The sequence below is a fragment of the Mauremys reevesii genome, linkage group 12 (genome assembly GCF_016161935.1).
Source record: "Mauremys reevesii isolate NIE-2019 linkage group 12, ASM1616193v1, whole genome shotgun sequence".
NCBI classification, from domain to species: domain Eukaryota; kingdom Metazoa; phylum Chordata; order Testudines; family Geoemydidae; genus Mauremys; species Mauremys reevesii.
This window is the reverse complement of record NC_052634.1, coordinates 15,920,261-15,946,111: the sequence shown is the minus strand read 5'-3', so window position 1 is coordinate 15,946,111 and position 25,851 is coordinate 15,920,261. Positions and strand designations below refer to the sequence as shown.

The 25,851-nt window shown below is 44.3% G+C and overlaps 1 protein-coding gene across 5 annotated transcripts; it reads left to right on the top strand.

The window, feature by feature from the left end:
- The first annotated feature begins 771 nt into the window (after positions 1-771).
- Positions 772-25,793, top strand: FAM118B (family with sequence similarity 118 member B). 5 transcript variants are annotated; one of them, XM_039496184.1, is made up of 11 exons: positions 906-1,040; positions 7,207-7,313; positions 11,456-11,531; positions 13,077-13,171; positions 15,020-15,100; positions 17,808-18,060; positions 19,125-19,352; positions 21,252-21,380; positions 22,763-23,048; positions 24,737-24,793; positions 25,301-25,793. In XM_039496184.1, exons 5-11 carry the CDS (start codon positions 15,027-15,029, stop codon positions 25,339-25,341), a joined length of 1,068 nt encoding a protein of 355 aa, XP_039352118.1. In that variant the 5' UTR covers positions 906-1,040; positions 7,207-7,313; positions 11,456-11,531; positions 13,077-13,171; positions 15,020-15,026; the 3' UTR covers positions 25,342-25,793. The 5 variants fall into 5 exon arrangements, with proteins under 5 accessions (XP_039352115.1, XP_039352118.1, XP_039352117.1 ...); XM_039496181.1 differs by lacking the exon at positions 906-1,040 and adding an exon at positions 772-899 and having other exon boundaries at positions 24,737-25,793; XM_039496183.1 differs by having other exon boundaries at positions 13,077-13,131; positions 24,737-25,793.
- Positions 25,794-25,851: the final 58 nt, after the last annotated feature.

The window sequence follows — 25,851 nt, the reverse complement described above, 5'->3', positions numbered from 1 at the left end:
TGTAAGTGCTGCTCACATCATAGTGAGTGGAGATAGAATTTAAAAAGTAATAATACTTTTATAATAACTGAGATTTTTTTTTTTTTTTTTTTTTTTTTTTTTCTATTTTTACACACACAACCATAAAAAAAAAAGGGGTAGCAGAGTAAACATAGTAAGAACTCCTTTATCTCAGTACTGTAGAAGACAATGCCATTACCACTGCTAGCACAGTAGGTTCTGCAATTACCACAAAATTACCACAGCAAAGGCTGTTTGCAAGGTATTGTTTATATTACTTTTTCACCCATTTAATCAGTCACGGACTTCAGAATGCAATGGCCACACACTGTGCTTTCCTAGCCTAGCCAGGAGGGTGCTGGCGAGCCCTGCCCAGGTTTCTGTGGGGTGGCACGAGGACTAGTCCAGCTCAGACAGCAAAAGTTACAGCATGGAAGAACTTTGATTCACTCAGGCCCAAAGTCACAACTTTGGTTTATTTGTGGCTGGGTCCCCCAGTCAGCCCTGGGCCTGAGGCGGCTCCTTTATATAGCCCAGGAAACATCGCGATAAGACAGAGGGCGCGAGGCGAGCTGGTTAGTGCCGAGCCGGAGTTCTCGCGGTATTTCCCCTCACCTACCTACACGGGTATGCTTTTGAGGGAGGAGCCGACGCACACTGCCCCGCCCAGGCAGTCCTAGAGCTCTACGACCCGCCCCCTTCCCGCTAATAGACCAATGGAAAGCGCGGGGAGGAGCCAAAGGGAAACACCTCTGCGGCTTTTCCCCTGCCCTTCTCATCTCTTCCTCGTTGGCACGAGAGCGAGGTGGGAGCTGGGCGTGCGCCTGCGCAGAACGGAGAGCCGAGGGCGGGACGAGTCTGCGCACAGGGAGGAGTCGCGTCTGCAAGACGCCTCCGCAGTAAGACACGCGAGGAGAGTGTAATGCGCTTGCGCGGAGGAAGGGGTGTTCCGGGCAGCGCAGCGCGCCTGCGTGAACCGGCAGCGGCTGGTGACGGGGGAGGCCGTGGGCCGGTAACAGCGGCCGGGGCGCCACAGCCAGGTGAGTTCGCGGCAGTGCTGTGTGCCCGGTGCTCACCTCACACTGAAATGCAGCCCCCTCTGGGGCGGGGCGGCTGGTCCCCGGGCGGCAGTGCTGTGCGTCCGGTGCTCACCTAGCCCTGAAATGCAGCCCCCTCTGGGGCGGAGCGGCTGGTCCCCGGGCTGGCGGTGCCGTGTGCCTGGTGCTCACCTAGCCCTGAAATGCAGCCCCCTCTGGGGCGGGGTGGCTGCTCCCCGGGCGGCGGTGCTGTCTAGCCAGTGCTCACCTAGCCCTGAAATGCAGCCCCCTCTGGGGCGGGGCGGCTGGTCCCCGGCCGGCGGTGCCGTGTGCCCGGTGCTCACCTACCCCTGAAATGCAGCCCCCTCTGGGGCGGGGCGGCTGGTCCCCGGCCGGCGGTGCCGTGTGCCCAGTGCTCACCTAGCCCTGAAATGCAGCCCCCTCTGGGGCGGGGCGGGGCGGCTGGTCCCCGGCCGGCGGTGCTGTGTGCCCGGTGCTCACCTCGCCCTGAAATGCAGCCCCCTCTGGGGCGGGGCGGCTGGTCCCCAGGCGGCGGTGCTGTGTGCCCGGTGCTCACCTCGCCCTGAAATGCAGCCCCCTCTGGGGCGGGGTGGCTGGTCCCCGGGCGGCAGTGCTGTATGCCCAATGCTCACCTAGCACTGAAATGCAGCCCCCTCTGGGGCGGGGCGGCTGGTCCCCGGGCTGGCGGTGCTGTGTGCCCAGTGCTCACCTAGCCCTGAAATGCAGCCCCCTCTGGGGCGGAGCGGCTGGTCCCCGGGCTGGCGGTGCCGTGTGCCTGGTGCTCACCTAGCCCTGAAATGCAGCCCCCTCTGGGGCGGGGCGGCTGGTCCCTGGGCGGCGGTGCTGTGTGCCCAATGCTCACCTAGCCCTGAAATGCAGCCCCTTCTGGGGCGGGGCGGCTGGTACCCGGGCCAGCCGTGCTGTCTGGCCAGTGCTCAGTGCTCACCTGGCACTGAAATGCAGCCCTTGTTGGGGCAGCAGCAGGTATCCGGGGCAGCGCTGTAGTCTGGCCAGTGCTCACCTAGCACTGAAATGCAGCTCCCCTCTGGGGTGGGGCAGCTGGCAATGCTCTGTGGCAATTGCTCGCCTACCATTAAAATGCAGCCCCCATCCTAGCTGACACTTACATGTCAGCAAAACTTTGTGTTGACCGGGCCTCCCCGAAAGACCTTTTCTTCACTGGCAAGAAGGTGTTGTTTTTTTAAACATGTTGGGTAATCCTTGTTAAAATCCTACTGTAAATTGGTAGGGCATAGTTTTAATGTGTTAGCTCTATTCAAGGACTGTTTTCCTCGTATAGATGTGGCCAGGTTAATGTTTTGATAACTCCCTCTCCCTTTTGCTGACCAAGAAAGGACCAATAAATGCTATTTCTAGTGTATGGAGAGTGGAAACATTGCTTAAGATAGTTTGCTGTGTCACAGATTGACAGGGTCTGGGCTGTCACATGGCCTTTAAACAGTGTGCTGGGAGTTACCCATTAGTGTGCCAGACCCTAAAAGGTCACACTTTTCTGCAGGGATAGGCTGTGCGGCTTTAATGCCTCGGAGACAGGGTTTTCAGGCTCCAGCACTCCTATTTGTCACTATGAGTGCTAGGGCTGCACAGTGAATCTGACTGAGAGAATCCTGTTCAGAGACTTTTCACCAGTTTCAGGTATCAGTGCACATCAATGTTGGCTGTGATATCAAGCAGCCTTTTCCAAACCAGAGTAGGTTTTGAATCAGTTGCAATGCAGCATCTAGAAGCACTTAACTTTTGCTTTCTGTATGCTAACCTAAGGCAGAGTTTACACTGGCAAAAGCTGGGACACTGCCAAGCCATCCTTCTGTAGAATTCATCTGCTCTCTCTGTCCCTTTGTCTCTGAGTCCCATGAGACTGCTCTCTGTGTGGGAACCCTGAATGAGAGCTGCTGTGTGTCTGTGAACACTTCTTATTGCAGGTTCCTGACATCTCCCATCCATTGTCCTTCTGCTGCCAAATCATACTGAGTTCACTGTTCAGCCTGTCTGGGCCTTCCATTGTTAAGTGTTAATGTTCAGTCATTGGAGTTTCCATGTTTTTTTCTGGGTCTTCTGTCAATATGTTGATTTCAGACATCTCTTGATGGTGCCTTTATCTCACCCCAATCAGCTGTGGGACCCAAACACCTCATGTCACTCCTCTGTTCCAGGAGAAGTGTTTTCACTCCTCTGCATCCAGTAGGTAACAATACCAAATCAAATTGCTCAACCGAGACTCCTATTCATAAAAATAGTATAGAAAGCTCCCACTTTTATCACTCTCTACTGTTCCCAGACCCTTGTTTGCCCTGATGCAGAATCCAGCTGACATCTTGAACTTGGATCCCAGCTCAGTTCTCTACCACTAGACCATGGGCTCTACCCCTTTTTGACTCTCATGCATATTGAGGTATTTCTGTTACTTATTCAGAGGATACCCCCAATGTCCCTCCCATCCTCCATGACCAAAATAATATTCTGGTCTTGAGGTAAAGGTAATCGCCAATTGCTTAGTGATAGACCTTCTTTTGGTAAGATGTGTTGCTCTGTAAGCCCCTTATTGTCTTCTCTCAAGTAAGTGGAGCTCTTCCATACCCGCTGCTCCTCAGGGAACAAAGGGAATTTGATGGATTAGTGCAATACAGGTTAAGTTTCAGTTGTCAGGTTTTCAGTGTTCTTAGAAAATTTGAAATCTGACTGTTCTGGATTGACCTGAATCTAATGATTTCTTCCTGTCATGGGATTTGGTAGTCTTCGGAACCCATCCTCATCCTTTGATCTTGCACATAAAGAGCTCACTTTAAAATGTTGACAGTGCCTGGTTGTTATGCCACTAGCTTCCTTGTTCTGTCTCTGTAGGCCCTGCAGCCCTTGTTTTCCACTGTGCCTTCTGATGCAATCTTGCTTCCGTCTTAACCCCTTTGCTAAAAATACTCATTCTATAAACTTAAAATCCTCTTTTTGGGTTGCATACTCCTAGTTTTTGCGGGATTTGCCAGCAAACCCTTTAAAGCTGATTGGTGTCAACTTTTTTTTACTGTGTGTGCAGTCCCAGCCCTGAAAGCCTCCATGCCTCCTATTTACTGTATCTTCTTTCCCCCCACCTGTCTCGCTTTTTCTGATTGAGTGAGGTGTTTCCCTAAATGAATGAGGCTGTCCCTTCCCTGAAGGACTGAGCTTGCTGCCTTTGTAGTGCCTGCCCTAGGCCAAGCTTAACTCTTGAAACTTTCACCTCCCAGGTAGCACAACATAGGATGGTCAGCTAGGGAGGAGTACTTGAAAATAGTTGTTTTGCAGCTGAAATTTCTGAGCTTTTATTAAAGTGACACTGGTGTTGCAGTCCTGCAGTACTTACGATCATAAACCAAGTTCCATTCTTAGTATTTAACAGTCATTTTAATTTATTGTTCAATATGTGAATAAAATGTGTAACTTTCAGACCAAGTTCTTAAGTTGACCCAAGATTAAGCTGCACAATCTGGTTCAGCTTTGCGATGGGCAAACTATCTAAACAAATTCCTTACTATTTATTTCGTTTAGCACTTCCATGTGACAGCTCACTCCTCTTCAGTAGTTTTGCTAGAGCCTTAGCAAGCTGGCAAAATCTACAAAGAGCAAGCTAGTTTGGGACCTCCCTGGTGAAGTTAACAGGCTTCCCGTATGAACCCTAAGTTACTGTAAATAAGTTTAATCAGATAAGTAAATTAATCTCCTGTTTTCAGATCAAGAGTGATGGTTTATCTAGCGTGTAATCAGTTATAATTCAGGAGAAGCAGCGCCTCATTGTTGGGAACATATTGGGAGAAGCAAATAGTATAGATGGAAACTCAAGTACAGACTTAATTGTTGAGGTTACAGATAAATAGGTAACCAGACAGGAGCATATAGAGGGATGGGAGCATGAAAAAAGCAATACTATTGAATTCTGATGTGTGAAGCAGGATGACAATGCCAAATTAGTGTCCTGTAACTGCCTCCCTGCAAGTCTTGTCCAACCAGCTGCACCAGGACTATTGCCTACAGTATTGGCTCAAAATTTAGGTAGGATGTAGGAAACCTAAAGAAAAACAAAAATCTCTTGAGAATTAGAGGATAGGTCACTTGGAGAGATTGTGGGAGCTGAATTTATCTAGTCAAAGAGATGACTTTGTACGGGGGACATAATCCCAGGGATGACCTTGGAAGATAACCATGTGTTATAGGAAGGCAGTGCTTAATTCTCAGAAGTTGGTAGGAGGAATGATCTGAAGTTAAGGGAGGAAAGTTTGGGCTAGATATTAGGAAAGAATTCTAAGCTCCAAGGGGGATGGTTTAAAACACAATCACTGCTGAGTTTCAAGAACTGGTTAGACCAAAAGTTACTGAGGTGATCTGTGTGGCTTCCAGGGTGGATAAAAATCAGTGATTTAAAAAAAAAAAAAAAAAAAAATTAGATTTTTTTAATAGGTTTTTCCCCCAAAAAATCCAATCTAAAGATAGCTTTGAGCTATAATGTATCTTAATTAAAACTATCTCATCATGGAATAGGGATTATAAATTCTAATTCTATAGTATGAGACAATATATTCATGTAATGGTTAAGAAAAGTTTTGTAAATGAGTTCCAATAGTTCATGGATTAGGGACCCAATTTTATGGGTTTCCACAAGCTTCTGTATAGATTATTTAGGTTAATCTTTCTATCTATGTAATGGGACTCAGTTCTCAGCCTAGAAGATACCATCAGAGATGCTTAGTTTTGCAGTTCTCAAACTGTGGATATGTCTCCCCAGAGGTAACATGCTTGTTAACAGCAACAATATTTTAAAATAAATAAATAGAGGTGAGAAATAACAGACCTCAACCCTATTGTCCCTCTGCAAATTTGTGTACACAGTCAATCCCTTACCTCTCTCAAAGTGCAAAGTTTCAAAAAGTTCAATGAATAGAAGATTGTTGGGGGCAGAATAGATCTGGACAAGGAGAAGATGTCTGGAGATAAATGTGAGATGCGAGGGACATATGCTTTTTGTTAAAATATTATATGTTGAAGAAAAAAAATCCAGAATACATAACATTGTTGTTTTAGTTAAATAAAACAATTTAAGTGTCTGTCTGGTGGTGATCTCCTCCTAATACAGCATGGCAAGAAAATCCTCCAAATATTATTGATTAACCTGTTGAATTGGAGATAGTTCACCTCCCAATGACTTCATAAATATCTGCTTCAATTACATTTGGTAAATGAAATCACCAAACAATCATTCATTTTCTGATATAGCTGCAAAACTAATCTGAAAAGTTTTCAAAATAAATCCCTGTTTAAAAATGTAGGTTTCATTTTTAGAAGGTACACACTATACATCTATCTCTGAGTTGTGAAGCGTATGTATTAAGGTTAAAACAACCAACAAGAATGCACTTTTATGTAGAAAACCATAATTAAATCAAGTCTTCCTGACTAGTGAGTTAAATAAATGATTGAAATCAAATCCACCCTGGTGGCTATGTTTTGCAAAATGCAGGGAGCAGACAGTATTACACAACATTGCCAGAAAAGCACAGTTATCTTTGATTCTGTGTCCTCCTGCTGCAAGATTCTCAAGTAAACACCCTAGAATTGCTTCCATAAGGGGAAAAGAAACTTATTAGTTAGGTAACCAAGAATTTATCAAACATACCAACTCATGTTTTAGGGGTGTGTGACATTCTTTAGTGAACTGATTAGAGTTAAAAGATCAGGTGCTTAACATCTACAGGATTAGACAACGATAATGTCTATCTTCTTCATACAGAGCTCTTGTTTGTTGTGTGCTATTGTGCCTCCTGACACACAGATCTTTGCTTTGAGAAGTATCATACTTCAGAGATAAATTGGTCTGTCATCAGTGACCGTTTTGTAAGTGCAATCAAGGGTTCTTTAAGGTACATCTCATTACATGCTCCTGTATCCAAGAAACATCTGACCATTGATCTCCTCTGTGTCAGAATGTGGGAATAATGAGAGCATGTTGGGTAGAACTGGCAAGAAACTCTTACGTGTTTGGAGTCTTCCTAACTTTTCTTTTTTCTTTTTCTGAAGAAGTGAGCTGTAGCCCACGAAAGCTCATGCTGAAATAAATTTGTTAGTCTCTAAGGTGCCACAAGTACTCCTGTTCTTTTTGCAGATACAGACTAACACGGCTGCTACTCTGAAACCTAACTTTTCTTTGGATCTGCAGTGATACAATCTAATCAAAGGGATGGTGAGAGGACAGCAGAACAAAACATAAAGGTAAGATAACGGTGAAGGGATGATCTGTTATATTTGATAGTACTCATTGCATGGGCAGTCCGGTAATGTTGCAGTTCATTCTTTGCAGAAATTCAAAATGAGGTAGAAAAAGACACAGCTCTTAGGTGACGTTGTTTCCTAAATCGTGCTGGGTCAGCATCTGCTCTGATGTCTGTATATAACTCCATATCATAGGGAACCCCTAACTTGAATTACTTTCTCTTGTTAAAGACAACATATTTGTACAGCTAAGTCCTAAAACCCCTGGGGACGTGCTACTCCAAACTCGCATGAAGTCAGTGAGAAGTTGGAGCATGCAAAGAATGCAGGATGAGGCCCTAGATCATGGGTAATCAATTATTTTTTGTCAAGATATAGTCAAGGAGCAGACTCCAGAGAAAATAATACAAAAATAATGATGATAATAAGCAAATAGAAAGATTTCACAGTGCATTCAGAAGCATCTGTTGGTCCAGATTTGGCCTGCAGTCCTCCTATTGACTACCCCTGCCCTAGATTAATCTCTGTGCTGGTGGCAGGTCCAGGCCTGACCTCACTGTAGGCTGAAGTCACACAACAGCACTGGCAGAAGCAGTACAGGCTTCCTCTTGCAGTGCAAACTGCCACTATGCCTTGAATCTTCACTGAAGGGCCTACCTTTGGGATAGGAAGGGGAGAGTTCAGTTTTCATGACTCGTTCAGTCCTTGGTTTCTCAGTTAAGACTGCCTGTAAGGGAGTCAGTTGTTATGGGGATTTTTTTGTGTGTGTGTGTGCTATGCAAACCTGGAAACTGAAGCTATCAATTCCTTCAGTTCTAAAATAAAAATACTCAGAAAAATTATAGTACAGTATGGCTTTGTATATGCATCTTATTTTAATAAAAATCCATGTACAAACTCTACTACAAACTTGATTTAACTCCATTTACTCCAGTCACTGTACTTGCATTACTTTCAGTAACTCAGACTTTCTAATCAAATTAGCAAAAATGATGCATTTTTTGTTCCTTACTGTGCTCGTGGATGGATCTCTCTTCTCCTTTCTGTATGCTCTTGTGTGTAGATCTTTCACGCAAAACACAACCCCTAGCCCTCCCCTCCAGTAGCTAGATTTCATGGAGGCAGTCTGATTGCAGTCTGACACGTTTTTCATGGCTGTGAATTTGTGTGTATTACATCTGCATAGACTAAGTGTCTAACCATTCAGTAGCTGAGGGGAGAGCACTGTGCAAGTCCATGAGGGAATCAGGCAGCACTTACCGATGGGTATGGCCTGCATCTTCTGACTGGCCACAGCTGCAAAGGGGAGAGTCAGAGGCCTCACTTAGTCACTAGCAGCGCACCTAATCACTACACATGTGAAGCAATCGAGCTTTACTCAAAGATGTTGGGGGAAGGTCAAAACCAGGGAGCTGGACTGGTGGATCTGTCAGAGGTAGGCATTGGTAAGGTTAAGATTTGGTCATGGTTATTTTTAGTAAGTCATGGGCAGTAACCAAAAATTCATGGAGGTCGTGATCTGTCTATGATGCTTACTAAAAATAAGGGGGGGGAGAGCTGACAGCCTGTGCCCCGCTGCCCGTGGGGGGCGGGGGGAGCAGCTGACAACTCCAACCACCTGGGGCTGAAGGTCACACAAAATCCATGACCAACTCATAGCCTTGGGCTTTGGAAGCTTGTTCTTGCCACCTATTCTGCCTCCTGGAGGTGATGTCAAGGTTCCTTAGGGGACTTGTCCAAAAGGGGTTGCCTTGAGCTAAAATGGTGTCTCCATGGCTTAAACACATCTTTAGAGGGGTAGGTATCGCACGTCTTGCACTGTAAGGAGCAGATTCTGCAAGGCAACTTGTCACCTGTCTCAGAAGGGCAATGTTGGACGGAACTGACAGCTAGGCCAGATTTGTCAGGTTCACAGTACCTGCCATACGCATTGTTTCGTTCAGCTGAGTGTCTACTAGTCCTGTGTGAAAAGAGCTGAGCCACACTAGGGAGTGATATTCTGCTACAGAATAGCACAAGACAAGCCCATATTCTCTGATTTGGTCTGCCTACCAACTTAAGTCGGTATAACTGTCACTTGGGGTGTGAAAAATCCACACCCCTGAGCGACATAGTTACACTGACCTAACTCCTTGCATAGACAGCACTGTGTTGACAGGAGGGCTTCTTCCATCAACGTAGCTGCCCCCTATCGGGGAGGTGGAGTGCCTACGTCAATGGGAGAAGCTCCTGGTGTCTTCGCTAAGCACTGCCATGGTGCAGCTGCAGCACTGTAAGGGTAGACAAACCCTCAGTGTCTGCGCATTGGCTCTCTAGGTGATCTAGCTGTTCTGCTGATCAGGTTGTTTCTTGTCTTTATTTTTGGCAAGACTTTGGTAAGATGTTCCTTGACTTTCAAGGAACGGTCCAATAGAACACCTAGATACAGACTTTAGGTTGTAGTGTTCCTATGTCCATTCAGGAAGATGCGGCGTACTATGCAATGTATTGCGATATTTATATGATCTATGATAGAAGCTATCTATGTACTTATCAATAGAAGTACCATCTTCTATATCATGCTTTTCACCACTGAAATATGCTTTAACTTCCTCAGTTGGGGGATCCATTGGTATCTATTAGCAATTGTGCTAATCTATCTATTATCTATTAGCAGCTGTGCTTTTGCTACAGACTTCCTGTGACCTTGAGCAAGCCACATAATTTTTCTGTGCCTTGGTGTCCTCAAAGTAGAATGGGTCTAATCTGTAGAATAGCTGTGAGACTGCCTGTATTGTTTGTGTTGAAGCATTTGGTTTTACTGTAGTTGTACCCTAATTCTTCTCCTTTGAATGCTTTTGCACAGCTGTCTGATTGCGTCTTGTCTAAGTGTTACGGATTTATTGTTTGTGTAGGTTTTATACAGTTTTAGACGACATTTGTGTAGATTTAAGGATGATCCATTTTAAAAATCACTTTGGTTGCACATAGTGGGTGTTCAGTTATCTCTTGACTCTGCACACTCATTTCAAATCAAAGTGTAAGTCACTTCACATTATCTTAAAAACCTTTTCTCACCTGCATTCAGCATTGTATAGAGCTATCAGGATAAAGAGCTCAGATTTTCACTCCAGGAATTAGATCAACAGGAGCTAGTTATCACAAGATAAATATGAACTGACTTTCTCCATTGTGGGGGGGAAAAAATTGACTTATTCAAACCATCCGAAAAATGCTTTTGATCTTTCCTCCCTCCATAGAAGAGGGATAGTCTTATGATGGGAGAATAGGATTCTGGAGCCAAGAAACCTTAAGAGCTTGATGGTCACACAGTCTCCAAAGTTACTGTAGCATAAACTGGGACGTTTCAGGAAGCAGGAAGAATGAACAATTGTTTTTTGTCTGCATGTTGCTATTCATTTTTGTCTTCACTTTTGTTCTTCATTGTGCTGCCATTCACAGCAATACCAGCTAGCATAAGACTCCCCTCTGCAGCCTTCTCCACAATGCAGTTGTCAGGCGCTGTATATTGCCAGTGCCTAATAACCTGGCTCAAAAGATGCTCATTTTCTCTCAGCTCCATCCCCCCTGGAGAGCAGCCATTTGCCTTGGCACATGACCGGGAGACTTACATTTCTTGATTCTGGAATTAAAACCTTGATCCTAAGAACAGTAATCCCTGCCAGTAATAGCCTGACTGCTGCTAATGCTTTAAATATAAGCACTCTTTCCTGAGGTCTGTCCTAGGAATAATTTCTCTTGTTTCAGAGGTTCAGTGTGATGGAAAGGTCTAGTTCCTGACAATAACTTAGACACATTGTCCAGTTAAGTAAAAATCCGAATTTATTTTAAAAGGCCCTTCATACCATAAATTGACTTCCCCAGTTATGTTTGTTTACACTTTCCAGGCTGAGTGAAACACACAACTATTCAGTTTAACTTTTGTTTATAGTCAGTTTCACGTTGACTCCCATGGCTAAGCACAATTTGAGTTTGCAAACAGTACAGGGAAATGCTTACATCCAAACTCCCATAAACAGTTTTGATATTTGAATGTCAATTGCCTGATATATGATGAGGTGAAACTAATATAAAAACTTACACAAACATATATTGAGTCAGAAGGAATGTGGTGAAATTATTTTCATTTTGTACACGCACAGGTTTTTCCAGTGTTGCGGTGATCAGTGTACTGCAGAAAAGAAGTAATCCAATGCAGAAGGTCAAAACTTTCTAGAAGTGAGTACCCCCTGCCAAAAAGAGGATACTAGTAAAGGCCATCTGAGGCCTACAAGAGGCACAGCCTGCACATATTATATCAGCATGTGGGACGAAATCCAGGGTGTATTTTGAGTTCTGTAAACAGTAATCATGATGATCTCACGTTGCAGGCCACACTGATAACTTGGCCTGCAATGTGCAGGAGGTCAGACTGGATCGTTGCAAGGGTCCCTTCTGGCCTTAAAGTCTGAATCTTACTTGCCAGAAGCTTGGGAGCTGCACGTAGCAAATATAGTCTCTTCTGCACTCCCACGCCCCCAAATCATCCTGGGTCACAGTGTCAGCTCTGTGGGCTGAACCCCTGGATTCTCCATCTTTGTTCTCCAGTCAATGTGGTAAGATGTCCATGCAGTGATTTGTTTCAGAGGTGATTAGGGGACTGCCTGTCCCATGGGATACTTTCTGCCCTGCAGCTGAGAACATGATGGCTCAGGGACAGGAAGAAATGATGATGAAGGTGCCATGTCACAGGGATATGTAATGTAAGTTAGAAATGAGACCTGCTGGACCATCCAGTCTATGCTGGTGCCTGTGCAGGGTGATTCCCTCCCTACAGTGCTGGGTGGAAGCTGAAGATGGAGATGAGTGATGGTGACTCACCTGTATGTGGTGCCACCCATAGATGTCACTGAATGTTTTAATTTCCTTAAAAATGCCATTATTCCTGTTAACAGATCTTTATCATATTAATGTGGACAGCAGCACTTAATAATTTTTCATGTTTGTGTATGTTAAGAAACCTTCAACAACACTGGTAGAGCTATTCTTTGCAATAGAATCTATTTAAATGTGTCACTGAAACAAACTTAAGTCCATCAATACAGGCTGAATGTAATGATTGTAGCTTTCAGCAACATTAAATTAAATCAACTGGGACTGTCTGGCTGAGGTTTCCAAAAGACTCATACTCTCTGAATCAGTGTAATTCTGCCATTATAGTGGCCAGGCAAGTAAGAGTCCCTGCCCTCCAGATTGCACCTTCAAGCCAACCACCAAAGTCTCTACCCTACTGAATTTCTTTAGAGCAGAGCATGCTAGCTCACACCGCCTTCAGGTGTGTCATAGGGTACGTCTTCACTACCCACCGTATCGGCAGGTAGCAATCGATTTCTCGGGGATCGATATATCGTGTCTCATCTAGACGCGATATATTGATCCCCGAACGCGCTCCTGTCGACTCCGGAACTCCACCAACCCGAACGGCGGTAGCGGAGTCGACATGGGGAGCCGCGGACATCAATCCCGCGCCGTGAGGACGGTAGGTAATTCGATATAAGATACTTCGACTTCAGCTACGTTATTCACGTAGCTGAAGTTGCGTGTCTTAGATCGATTTTTTCCCCCCGTAGTGTAGACCAGCCTTTAGTGTGTGTGGTGTTCAGTGGATGTAAACGTAAGGTTGCTAAATGTGCTGGCTCATGCTGAAGGCTGGTTTGTTTTTTGTGTTTTTTTTTTTTTGCCAATGGGATTCTAAAAATGTGTTCTCCCTTCTTTGCATCCTAGTAATTCCTGTTGGACACTGATGCAAGTCAGGTAGATGTATCAATGGGAGCCTGCAGTAAGCTTTTCCTGATCACCATTTAATGTGCTTTGTCAGTGTAAGTTGTAAATGAGCATCGTTCTAGTTCTGGAAACCAGTGACACTGTTGTATGCAATACTGGGGTCTGTATCAACACAGCTGCATTACCAGGGGGTGCGTGGAAATTAGCCAGCAGTGTTTGAAATGGATTTGTAGGTTGCATACATGAAGGAAAAATTTTAAAACTATAGATTTCCTAGGTACCCGAAGACACACTTTCCCACCACTTTATTTAGCTATCTTATTTTCATAAAGGTTATCACTTGGCTATTAAAATTCCTGAAGGGCTGGAATTTGAGACATCATCAAAACAAGATGTAGGAGTAAAGTTTTATTTTTCTTTTGTAAACTACAGAAAATCCAAGTTGGTCACACTTAAATTACACCGCTGCAGGGAAAATGTTCAGCACTGTTTGCTCTCCTTGGGTCTGTGTCAGTGTTACTAAAATGGAATTGGGACCATGAAGTTAAGATGCAGAAGACATTAGGTTCAGTTCCCCCAGTTTACAGCCACTAATACACCTCTGCGTTATATCGAGGCAGTCCTCAGGAGCCAAAAAATCTTACTGTGTTATAGGTGAAACCACGTTATATCGAACTTGCTTTGATCCACTGGAGTGCGCAGCCGCCCCCCCCCCCCCCCCCCGGAGCACTGCTTTACCGCGTTATATCTGAATTCGTGTTATATCAGGTCGTGTTATATCGGGGTAGAGGCGTATTAAGAGGGCACTGAGCTTTTACCTTAAAATACAATCTGCCTTAAAAGCTGTTTGTTGACTCAGGGGACTACTCCCCTGTAGGTCATTTGTTCAGATCTGGCCCAGGTTGAATGGCCCTCTGTAAAATAAATTATGGTCTCAGGCTAGTTGCTACTGAACGGACTTCCATGTCACAAAAATGTTCATCACATTTAGCACAAACTAGAATCTTGCTGGCCCCTTTGAGATGGCCTAGGACTGAGTAGGCAATAGAGACTGAGAGAGACCCTCTCTTCCCCTTGGAACAGTCTTACTCCGGAGGGACTGACTTAGTAACAGGAGACATGTACTGGCAATTCTCCTGACCGAGGATTTCATTTGAAGGGGTATTGACAAAGGGTTTCAAGTATAGAATTTGACATTTAAATTGTCAGCATGAAAAAGTCTTCTGAAGTCTAGATATCTAATGAATATGATCATTTATGCATCACTGAAGAACAAAAATAAATCCACAATAGTCGCTTTTGGAACGTCAACAAAAATCTTTTGTGCTTTCTCCTGCCGGCCCTGGAGCTGTGAGTTTGTTCTCAGAGAGATGCCAACATTGCCCAAAGATTTAGGCCAACCAAGCAAGATGAGTGGGCAAGGTAAAATGAAGGTGTTTGACTAGGATTGAGGTATTGCCTTGATGCCAATGCTAGTATCTTGGGGGAGGTCTGCTGCAGGGGAGAAGAGGCGATCCCAGTGTCACGCTGGCCTCAGGAGTGGTAATTTAGTGGCACAATGATTATGGATGCTTTTTAAAACCAAATCAACCATGCTAATTTCAGCTATTGAACCTGGGTGAAAAATATTAGTGGGGAGCTGGTAAGGAATTCTTACTTTTAAGCTTCTGAGAGGATATGCTAGCTAATGGGGAGTTTGAAGCTATTTGTGATCAGTATCCATTAGAATAGTCTCCTGGATACTTTGCAAAACTTCATTAAAAATAAGTTTTTGGCTCAGTAAAGATGAGCAGCTAGGTTGGAGCTGAAGTGCAGAGTCCAGAATAGTGCAGTCCTTAGCCAAAAAGTGATAAGACTAAATATTTCTTCTTCATTTTCAAAGTTAGTTATTTAGACTGCTCCAGATCTATTCATTTTGCTTATTGTAAATTTGTCTACTGCAGAAACTGGATGGCTTCTACAGTGAGTGTGAACTTGGATAAAGACGACGCATTGGATGGAATACCACCTGTGAAGAAGCCCAGGTAAACTTACTTGTACTACATTGCCATTGAAATATTAGTAAGAGGCAAATGATGAACTTTTTTCCATGACCCTGCATTCATTTTAGAAAGGGGTGTGACATCTGGCACTAAGACTCAGTGATCTTCCCAATGCTTGTCTGACAATATATGCTGTCTTCAACAATTCATTATAACCACTGTTTTCTTGTCTGTGTAGATAAATATCTGTTTCTTTCTTTCTCTTTATTTTGGGGGGGTGGGAGGGAAGAGTATCAGATTTTATATAAATTATATTTTTGATATAAATCTGATTTAATTTATATTCTTTTTTACATGAAACCTGTTTAAAATCTGAATTTAATACAAAATATGTTAGTCTACTTATTATAATCTCTTAAAACATTTTAAATAAAAAATAAATATACTGACTCCATGAGCCTCTATCAAACATGGAGTGAAAGGCTGCTTTTCTATCTAAAGGAGGACTTAGATTCCCCCTCCCTGCCCCTAACTGTGGAGGTGAAGCTTTATAAATATGGAACAATAGCTCTTGTACTGTATTAAAGGGTTGATCCTGTGAGAGACCCAGGGGCTATGCTTCTGGGTGCAAGAGACTAGGGAAGTTATCACAGATGTTGGTGTCTCCTGAAGTCAGAGGCCAGGTCCCATCATATAGCTCAGTGGTTCTCAAACTTTTGTACTGGTGACCCCTTTCACATAGCACACCTCTGAGTACGCCTCCCTCCCAATAAATTAAAAACACTTTTTTATATATTTAACACCATTATAAATGCAGGAGGCAAAGCAGGGTTTGGGGTGGAGGCTGACAGATTGTGACTCCCCCAAGTATAACCTTGCAACCCCCCCTGAGGGTTCCTGACTGCCAGTTTTAGAACCCCTGATGTAGCTCATTACCAAAAATATGTACCAAATTGAGGCTTTCCACTTGGTGATTTAAGTTGCCTTGGTTTAATTCAGTCCATCCTGTTTCTTGTGTTGTTTTAACTCCCTTGTCCTACAGGTTAAGATTAAGAAAATCCCCAGGACTTGTTCCTTGTCAAAGCAGAAAAGGGCATCTGCTTTGCTTTAGTTTCTTTAACTCCCTATCATGCTGGAGGGTGCTTAGATATTAGCTAGCACTCAATGTTCTCTCTGGGTTGGTTCTGTGGGAAAGTGTATTCAACTAACCTGACTTATTTATTGGCTGTGAGAAGGCAGGAAGGTGGGTGAAATAAAATTTAATTTAAATAACTAAAAATATCCAGGTCTTTAATTTTTTGGGCCGGGGGAGGGAGGGAAGGGAATGTGTTTTTCCTCCACCCTGCTGAATTTTAAAATGAACAGAGAGGAAGCTGGAAGTGTAGGCTGGCTTGCTAGGAATGCGATGATAGAAATGCCTACTGCTTATCAGTGTGGGAACCGAATCTCTTTCCTGAGCTGTTATTGTTTAGAATCATCACTTTATTTGGCTCATGCTCTGATACTCTGGATTTCAACCAACAGGATTCTGAAAATATAAAAAGGCCTGGTTAACATTTCACTCCCATATTACTAGGGAAAGCTTGTTTCTTTTGTAGATGATGGGGGGAGAATTGGGGTTCAGAATTAATTGCCTAAATTTTCTGAATAAACCGAATAGAGCCAGATTTGCAATAGCAACCAATAACGCATACTGCACAAAGCAAAGGATCAAACAGTTTTCTCAAATGGCAGCTAGCACACGGGACTGTGCAGATCTCTAAAGAGCTTTCAGATCAATCTACTGCTGTACCCCCACAGCTTGTACAGAACCTGCATTGAGACACAGGCACTGACTATGGGAATGTCTACACTGCAAAAACCAAAACTCTGCTGCAGCAAGTCTGAGCCTGGATCAGCCAACTTGGGCTTGTGCTACTGAGCTAAAAATTGCAGTGTAGGTGTTCCTGCTTATGGTCTGAGACCCGTCGAGGGGGGAGGAACGTCTGCACTGCTATTTTAAACCCCATAACCCAAGCCCGAGTTAGTTGACCTGGGCTCTGAGACTTGCTGTGGAGGGGGAGGTTGCAGTGTAAACCTACCCTAGGTATCTCTGTATTTACTTCCCATCCTTGCCGAGTGTCAAGAGTTTATAGATTGTTCCTTCTGTATTTGGCCTGCTTCTCTTTGCTCATTCTGAGTATTACCAGAAACTCTCTGGGCTCTGCTGGGTAAACCCTGCTGTAGTTAGTGTGTAATCACCAGAGATGGTAATTCAGTAGGGTGTTGACAAAATATGACTTAAAACATAGTACAGGTACACCGCCAGCAAAGTAAGGGGGTGGGCGGGCAGAAGGTCCCTGTTATAAGACTCTGCATGGTCTAAGCTTTGACTCTGCTCCTTTTTCATGGCTCACCAAAAATCCAGCCATCCTTCTAACCTGCATTTCTAAATAGGGCCAATTGCCAGGATCTCTGCTGCCCTGCAACTAAAGTTACTTGACTTTCTCTGCTTTAGAAGTTGGCCAGGGCGATGGGGCATTTTGCCTTAACAGGGCTGGTAAAGGACCAAATTGTGAATCTCTCATACCTATAGCTGGCTGTTACTGGCCTGTAGAACTGTGCATTGCCTTTTGAGGGAACTCTGTCACGTCCTGCATGCCAACCCCTTCAGCCTTGGCCATTGTCTCCTAAGTTCTGGGACCCATGTGTGCGTTTGGGACACTCATTTATGTCAGCACAAATGTGCTTCTCTCTTACTTCATTCCAGAAAACTGTTGCCAAGCCTTAAAACGAAAAAACCCCAGGAACTTGTTCTAGTAATTGGGACAGGGATCAGTGCAGCAGTAGCTCCTCAAGTCCCAGCACTGAAGTCTTGGAAAGGGTTAATCCAGGCCCTGCTGGATGCTGCTATTGACTTTGATCTTCTTGAAGAGGAGGAGAGCAGAAAGTTTCAGAAAGGTCTCCAAGAAGATAAGAACCTTGTTCATGTTGCCCATGACCTTATCCAGAAACTATCTCCGGTGAGTGAGCACATGCAGCAGGATTCATCAACTTCAATGTGTAGAATCTGGGTTTGAGAGCAGGGGGATGGCCAAGGATTCTCCCCAGCCATTGCCCTGACTGGGCCTGGCTGGACCTTCCAGTCAAAGCTGGGTATTGCTCTCTCTGAAACCCATCCAGTGGTCCTGGGCCTGTCCTTGGGGCAACCTCAGGTTTGAGAGAGTTGCATGAAGTGGCTGCTCCCACCACTTAGTGTGCCAGGACCAAGGCACCAAACCAGTCTGGCTGGGATCAGTGAGAGCTTAATGGCTCTGGCCCAGAATGTCATGATGTTGGGGGCTCAGATGCTAGTTTGTCTGTGGAGATCAACTTGCTTTATACGCTGTTTCCTTACGTAGCTGTATTGCAGAAAGTACCTGCTCCCTTAGCAGCCTAAAGTAAATGTTATTTTTTCCTTAGTGATTTACGGGTAAGCATGTTCTCAAAGGTGGGGCGGCTGGAGGGGGTAGCCCTGAGGATGTGGTGTTTGGGGAAGAACGTGCTTCTGATTTATGGGTTTTGGGGAGGCCTGGCTGCCAGTGGTCTTATTTCTGGGGTTGTGGGTTCAGATGCGACCTCAGGCCTTGTGCTCCCTACAAAAGGGCAGTACTAGAGGTGTTGCAGTTAAGTGTTCTATTCTGAATGATTCAATCTAGATTCCTTCTGCCTGCCTGAGTGTTGAGTAAAGATCCCACTGTACTTGAAGGAAAGAGCAAGGGTGCCTTGCTTCTGGCTCCAAGCGATGAGCATATTAGACACGCCTAGACGGGCAGATGATCAGTTTGATGTCCTGGCCAACATTCCATCTCCGCTGTTAATGCAGCCTTGCACTCTAACCTGAAAGCTCTGTTCTGATCACATAACTGCTGCTCTGTTTGCCTTGCACATAATCTGTGCCCCCCCACCCCCGCTAACTCATTGCTTTGCAAAGCACTTCAGGCTATGTGTGTAGGTTTCTATACTACCCTCGTCCACAGGGTATGAAAAGTGCTCCAGGGAATCAGATTCCCAACTCTGACCTTGGTTTGTTTGATTCCCTCCACAGCGCACTAGCAATGTCCGCTCCACATTTTTCAAAGACTGTTTATACGAGGTGTTTGATGACCTGGAGTCCAAGATGGAAGATTCTGGGAAACAACTGCTTCAGTCTGTGCTTCGCTTAATGGAAAATGGAGCACTCGTATTAACCACAAACTTTGATAACCTGCTGGAACTGTATGCAGCAGACCAAGGGAAACAGCTTGAATCTCTTGACCTTACTGATGAAAAAAGGGTAAATAGCGTGTCAGCCAGGCTAAACATTCTGCTCTTTGTTCACACAAAGCATAGGTCAGTGGTGGTAGAACATCCTGCACCGACGTGAAATGTCATGCTGTTGACACTGACATCAATTTATAGTGGTAGATAAAATGCACCAGGCTGGATGATCCATAGTGTTGTACGTTTAAGTGTCTCTAGTATTCTGGGAGAGGGGTTGGTAAGAACAGTGCATCCTTCAAGTTCCTTGCATCCCAAATGTCGATCCTTGCTGGCGGACATCCTTGTAACTCAGGAGAAGCCTCCAGGCATCTTTAACAGCTTTCGTACTGCTTTGATCTGTTGTTAGGACTCCTGGCTTTCAGTTGCCAATGTACTCCCAGCTTTATTTGACTCCAGGTGGGACTTGGCTTTAAGATTTTGAACTATGCAGGAAGCTGTATGCCCCAAACAAATCTATCAGTCTTTTTAGATAAAACACATTCCTTTTGGGGTACATTCTAGAATATGTAATGCACACAGGGTCATAACCTTCAAGGCCTTGCACAAATTAACCCATCTACTTTTCTGTTTTTTGTCTCCTTTCCTTCTCCCATCCACCATGTGGCTTCTTGTCGTTGTCTTCCTGTAATCTCTACTTTCTTCCATGTAGCCCACCCTCTTTCCTGGGACCCCATACACTTTGCCATGTGTCAGAACTCTCCTCTGAGTCCCTCCTTGCTTCCCCAACAAGGTTTCTGATCCCTAGTTCTTCCCATGATGCATCAGTCACCCAATAGACATAAAATCCTAACTTTATATTACTTTAACCAACAGCACATTCTAAATTCCACCACTCAGTCACTTGGCGCTCTGCATCCTATTCCTGATCCTTACATTGTCAGTTTAGATCTTGGGCAAGAATCGGCTCTCCATACTGTCCATAAAGTAGCAGGCATGCTGCAGGGGCTATAGAAATAGTGTGAGGAGTTAGTGATTTCCCCATTAGGTCTAAGTAAAATATACCACAGTTCACATTTCTAAACTCCAGTCTCTGACATGACCTCCCAGTCTGTACTGTTGGATATATTTCCAATGATACAAATGTAACATTCTCAGTCATTGCAGGATTAAATACGGAGATGAGGTGTATAGGAATGAATTTGCAAACATGGTAAGAAACTATGAAAACGTGATAAGGATTTTTTGTTGAAGCATACAAAGGCTAAACTGCTAAGCTTTCTCAAAACTGTTTTGAGTCTAGATTGGAAATAGAATAAACATGTAGATTTAAGAGAGATGCATATTAAAATGTCAGCTTGTTTATCCTTTCCTTGCTGAGTTCTGAGTCAGGATTCCACCTTTTCCTATCAACAGTGGGTGAGACTAGGACAAACAACCGAACCTCTGGTGCAAATGAGCATTGAGGCACCATTTTAGTCTGAGGTATGACAAGCTGTATCCGGAACTCATGAGAGTAGGGACATGAAGGAGATGCTAACTTTTCAAATAGACTGAAATTCAGTATGCTCCTGAAAAGCTAGACGCTGGTAATAACTTGAAGCAATTAGTGAAAAATGATGACTGCAAGACCTGCAGTGAGGAGCTTGGGAAGAGCATCTGGTTCCCCTATGGAGAAATGGCCCAAGCTGACCCTTGATGGGCTTTGGATAAGCACTGGCCTCCTGTGGTTTAGATGCCTTGAAGATGATGTGGGTTTGTTTTCTTCACATGCACTGGGATTTCTCTGCATCTCTTCCTCCTCCAGAGTTTCAGGAATGTTCCTTAACAGTTTAATTCCTGCAATGTGAGATTTGACAAATGAAGACCTCGAGTAATGGCCCACTCTGCCCCCACTAACTTCTGACTTGCCCAGGAACCCAAACGGATGAGCACTTCTTGCTGATATTCCCCAGGCTGTGTTTATTTTGTGCAGGTGCTGGAGTGGGCGCAAGAAAAAAGGAGGCTCAGTGTCTTGCATATCCATGGAGTCTACACAAACCCTAGTGGAATAGTGCTTCATCCAGCTGGGTATCAGAATGTGCTGCGCAATACAGAGGTTATGGTGAGCTTCAGCCGGCTTGTGCCCTCTTCCCTTCCCCCAGACACCCAAGCTGAGAATGCTTTGCTTATCTACAGTCTTGTGCTTGTTTGGCTTTTCCCTTCATCTTTTGGGGGTAATGAGGCTGGCTTTTCCAGTTAATATTTCTGCTTCAGCAGACGGTTCAGATTTCACAAACCTTGCCTTGAAAGGGACAAGACTCAGACTGTATTGAGAGGTGGGGTGTTTACATTTTCACTGTCACTTGTTGCTCATGGCAGACTTGGTGTTGGCTTTCTGCTGATATGATAGTTACCCTGAGAGACTGAATTTTCTCTGCCTGGAGGTAGGATTGGTGGATAAAATCAATGTTTTCTACCTCCTGGCAATTGCATGTAAATATCTATAGATCTCGTGTGTCGTCAAACACTGTCCTTAGCGTGGGACTAGAGTATATTTAGAATAGGATGTTCAGTTACAGGGTACAGAAACATCCAGAAACCCCCTCTTGATCAGACAGTCTGGACTGAATTTCTCAGGCCTACTAAAGCCGACCTTCCTAAATTCGTTCCAGAAGAGTGGAAGAAAGCTGATGTGGTTTAAAAAGGGCAGACAGGATAACCTGGGTGATTATGGGCCTGTCAGTCAGACATTGATCCCAGGCAAGATAATGGAGCAGCTGATACAGGACTTAATTAATCAAGAATTAAGATGGTAATATAATTAATGCCAATCAACATGGGCATATGGAAATAGATCCTGTCCAACTAACTTGTAACCTCATCAAAATATCAAGTTTGGTTGGTTGATGTAATGTACTTAGACATTTGACTTGGTACTGCATGACATTTTAATTAAACTAGTACTATATAAAATTAACATGGCATACATTAAGTGGATTAAAAGCTGGTTAACAGAAGTCATTGTAAATGGGGAATTATGGTTCAGCGGGTGTGTTTCTAGGGGGTTCTGCAGGGATTGGTCCTACATTAGTAACATTTTTATTAATGACCTGGCAGAAAACAAATTTGCAATGATACACAAATTAGGGGATTAGTAATTAACTAACAGGACAGGTCATGGCCACAGAGCAATCTGGAGCGCTTGGTAAAATGGATGCAAGCAACTAATATGCATTTTAATGTATACACGTGGGCACACAAGGTAGGCCATACTTACAAGGTGGGGGATTCTATCCTGGGAGTTTAGGGTGAATCTGTGTTTAAGATGAATGGGTGAGTTGCCATGGTATAGTTCAGTTATTGTTGGAGTTCTTAATTTAAATAATTGCAAGGAGCCTGGGATGTAATTGGTAAAAGCCAGCTAGTGTGTAACTTGCACATTTTGAAGGCTGCAATAAAACCTACCCAAACTGCTAAGATACTTTTTATCTGTCCCTTTTAAAGGGGGAGATCCAGAAGCTGTATGAAAACAAATCCTTCTTGTTCCTGGGCTGTGGCAGGACTGTTGATGACACCACGTTTCAGGCCCTTTTCCTAGAATCTGTGAAGCGCAAGTCGGACCTGGAACACTTCATGCTTGTGCAGAGGGGAGATGTGGATGAGTTTAAGAAGCTCCGTGAAAACATGCTGGATAAAGGGATTAAAGTCATTTCATATGGAAATGAATACGCAGACTTACCTGACTACTTTGAGAGGCTAACAAGTGAGATCTCCGTGCGGGATCGAACAGGTACATAGAGTGATGGGCTCTGTGGTGAATAGCAATGCACCACACCCTGGCATGCATCACCTCATCTCTCCAAGCCACTTCAGCAAGGGCTTCTGTGTTTAAATGATAGTTTAGCAAGCTCGGAGTGGGGGTTATAATGGTAAAGCCCAAGCTACCCATTCTCACCTTTCAAGTATCAGAGGGGTAGCCGTGTTAGTCTGGTTCTGTAGAAGCAGCAAAGAATCCTGTGGCACCTTATAGACTAACAGACATTTTGCAGCATGAGCTTTCGTGGGTGAATACCCACTGCTTCGGATGCAAGCAGTGGAGAATCTCAGCTTTGAATCTCATTTAGGTATTACTGCCCCTTTCTCTACTCCCTCGGTGACACTAAAATACCAGTTAACAGAAGATCTGAATTCCTGTACAGATTATGCCAAAGGAGTAATCTTCCTTTTTCACATTTTATTACTCATTGAATCATTTGTTCTCCCCAAACTATTCTGCTGAAGTAATGCAGTTGGGGTCTGATTTCACTTTAGTGGTGGTTAAATGTAACTACAGTAGGTGGTTTTGGTACTGTTGCTTGGGTACTGTACCTCCTACACATCAAACATGATTTCTAGTTTTTCTAGCAGTTGTCATTTTCCTCCGCTCTACACCTTCAGCAAAATGAGTGGTGGAACACTCCTGCAGCTGGATTGCTTGACCTGCAAATGACTTAAAATAAACCAGCTTCTGCCTCTTGCTGATGCTTTGATGTATAAAAGGCCAAATTTTTGGCTTCTTGCATTTACCTTTTAGAACTATCAGGGAAAGGAACCAACTTGCTGAAGGATAGCTGGCAAGTCGGATTTATGCTCAGACAGCATGGCTGAAGGGTGGTTTGAGTCTCCAACATTCCAGGGGGGAGGAGAAGCTTGTTAGTCCCTGAAGTTCATTGCCTAAGCAAAGCAATGCCTGACCCTCAACTTCATGGTGTTTGTATGTCTGTAACATAACTCTAGTTGTCTATAGATCAGACTTATTTCCCCTAGAGACAGGAAATAATGGTGCTGGGAGAGAAGCATGGTGAGGAGGGGGGAATGGCAGGGCCCATGGAGCTCCTGGCATGGAGGTGTGTAGGGAATCCCTGAAGTCAGCAGACATGAGAGGGGCAGGGATGATGTAATGAGCTTTGCCTCCAGAAACAATGCAGTGTATTGCCCTCTTCTGTAACAAGCCTTTTTCCCTTCCACCAACTCAGCTGTCTCTCTCTGGGTGCTTCTGTTCTCTAGCTCTCCAGTCATGCTGGCAGACTAGATGGAGGACCTCCATTTCTAAGTGTAAAGCAGATTGTTTGTTTGAAAGTAGCTCAGGCCTTTAGCCATCAAAACACCAGACACACAAGCCAAATAGTTTCCTTTACTGGTTACCGTTGTAGTTCTGAATTCTACACCTATGCTTCCAGTATGAATGGTGGCTGCTCATGCAGCCTACAATACCCTGCTGATCTAGATTTGAGGTGTAAGATTGATCCTTCCCGGCCAAGGTGCAACTTCCAAACCACTCATTTCCCACTCTTGCACTGTGGGGGCACCAGCACAGCAGGAACAGGAAATAGTGAGTTTCCTTGGGTTGTTCACTGCTTCAGGTTGTGTTTCCTGGGGTTCTAGTTGGTTGTAGCCATACCAAATAACATTTCTTAAATGGTATCTTGTGTTCCCCAGGTCTGCCTAGAGAAGGACAGCTAAATGGCTCTTCTACAGCCCACACTGAAATCAAAGGTATGGAGCTTACTCTTGAAGCTCAAGAGATATCATGGCAAAACTGATCATCCATTTGCCTAACCTGTGGGGCAGCTCTGGAGGCATATGTCCAGAGGGGGGTATCCCTCTCCCAAAGGTGCTAAAGGTAACTGCTGCTTGTGCATGGAGGAATGAGTAGTAGCAGCTTTTAGATGTGCCAGTAATGCTGGATCTGAAAACACTAATTCAAAACCAACCATCTATCTTCAACTGGCTGACTTTGGAGGGGTGGAATTGAAAGCAGATTTTACTGAAGGTTAGCCAGGAACACAGATCAAAAAGCAGCTTAAAGGCTGCTTGCACCTAGTCACAAATTAACACTTAACACAGAACGGAGCATATGCTACTCTTCCTCTTCTGGGGGCTACAGCTGATCACTGGTACTGGTAGGATCAAAATTAGCACTATGGGGTGCTGTGAGCAGTTTAATTAGGATGAATTAAATACTGTCCTAGACTTGTGTGAAAGGATATTTTAACTTTACAGAGGGTGCAGCACCTGAGCATCTACCCTTGCAGCTCAACTGACTGTGCTACTGGTTAATCTGAGTTAAAGACCCTGGCACCTGTTGCACAGGCCTGTGAATCTCAAAGTCAGAAGAATCTCACCTTTTTAATAGCTAGTTCTTAAGCAGCTGTGATCCTGCCACTCTAAAACCAGAAACTAGAAAACCAGAAGCTAGAAACTACCAGACTTCATGGAGTCCCAGTTGGAAGGTCCTGGCTGATGAAGACTGCTTGTAGTTTACACAGCAGCTGTGATATCCTGTCTCTCAAGGTTGCAGAATCTGCAAGGGGAGTTTTTCTCCCTCTGAACAGCAGCAGCTGTGGCAGTTTCAGACCTTGTACTTCTGTATTCTGTACATTTCAATGAAATGAAACTTGAGCAGTTATTACTTGAAGCTCTAGTTTTCTAGTCCTTTCTTTATACTGTACAGCATTTTGTATGTGGAAGGTGTATTAAAAGCCTGCTTTACTTAGCTGCTTTGGCTTGATTCATTTGATGAGGGTGCAAGCTGTCTGTACAGACCTGGGCCC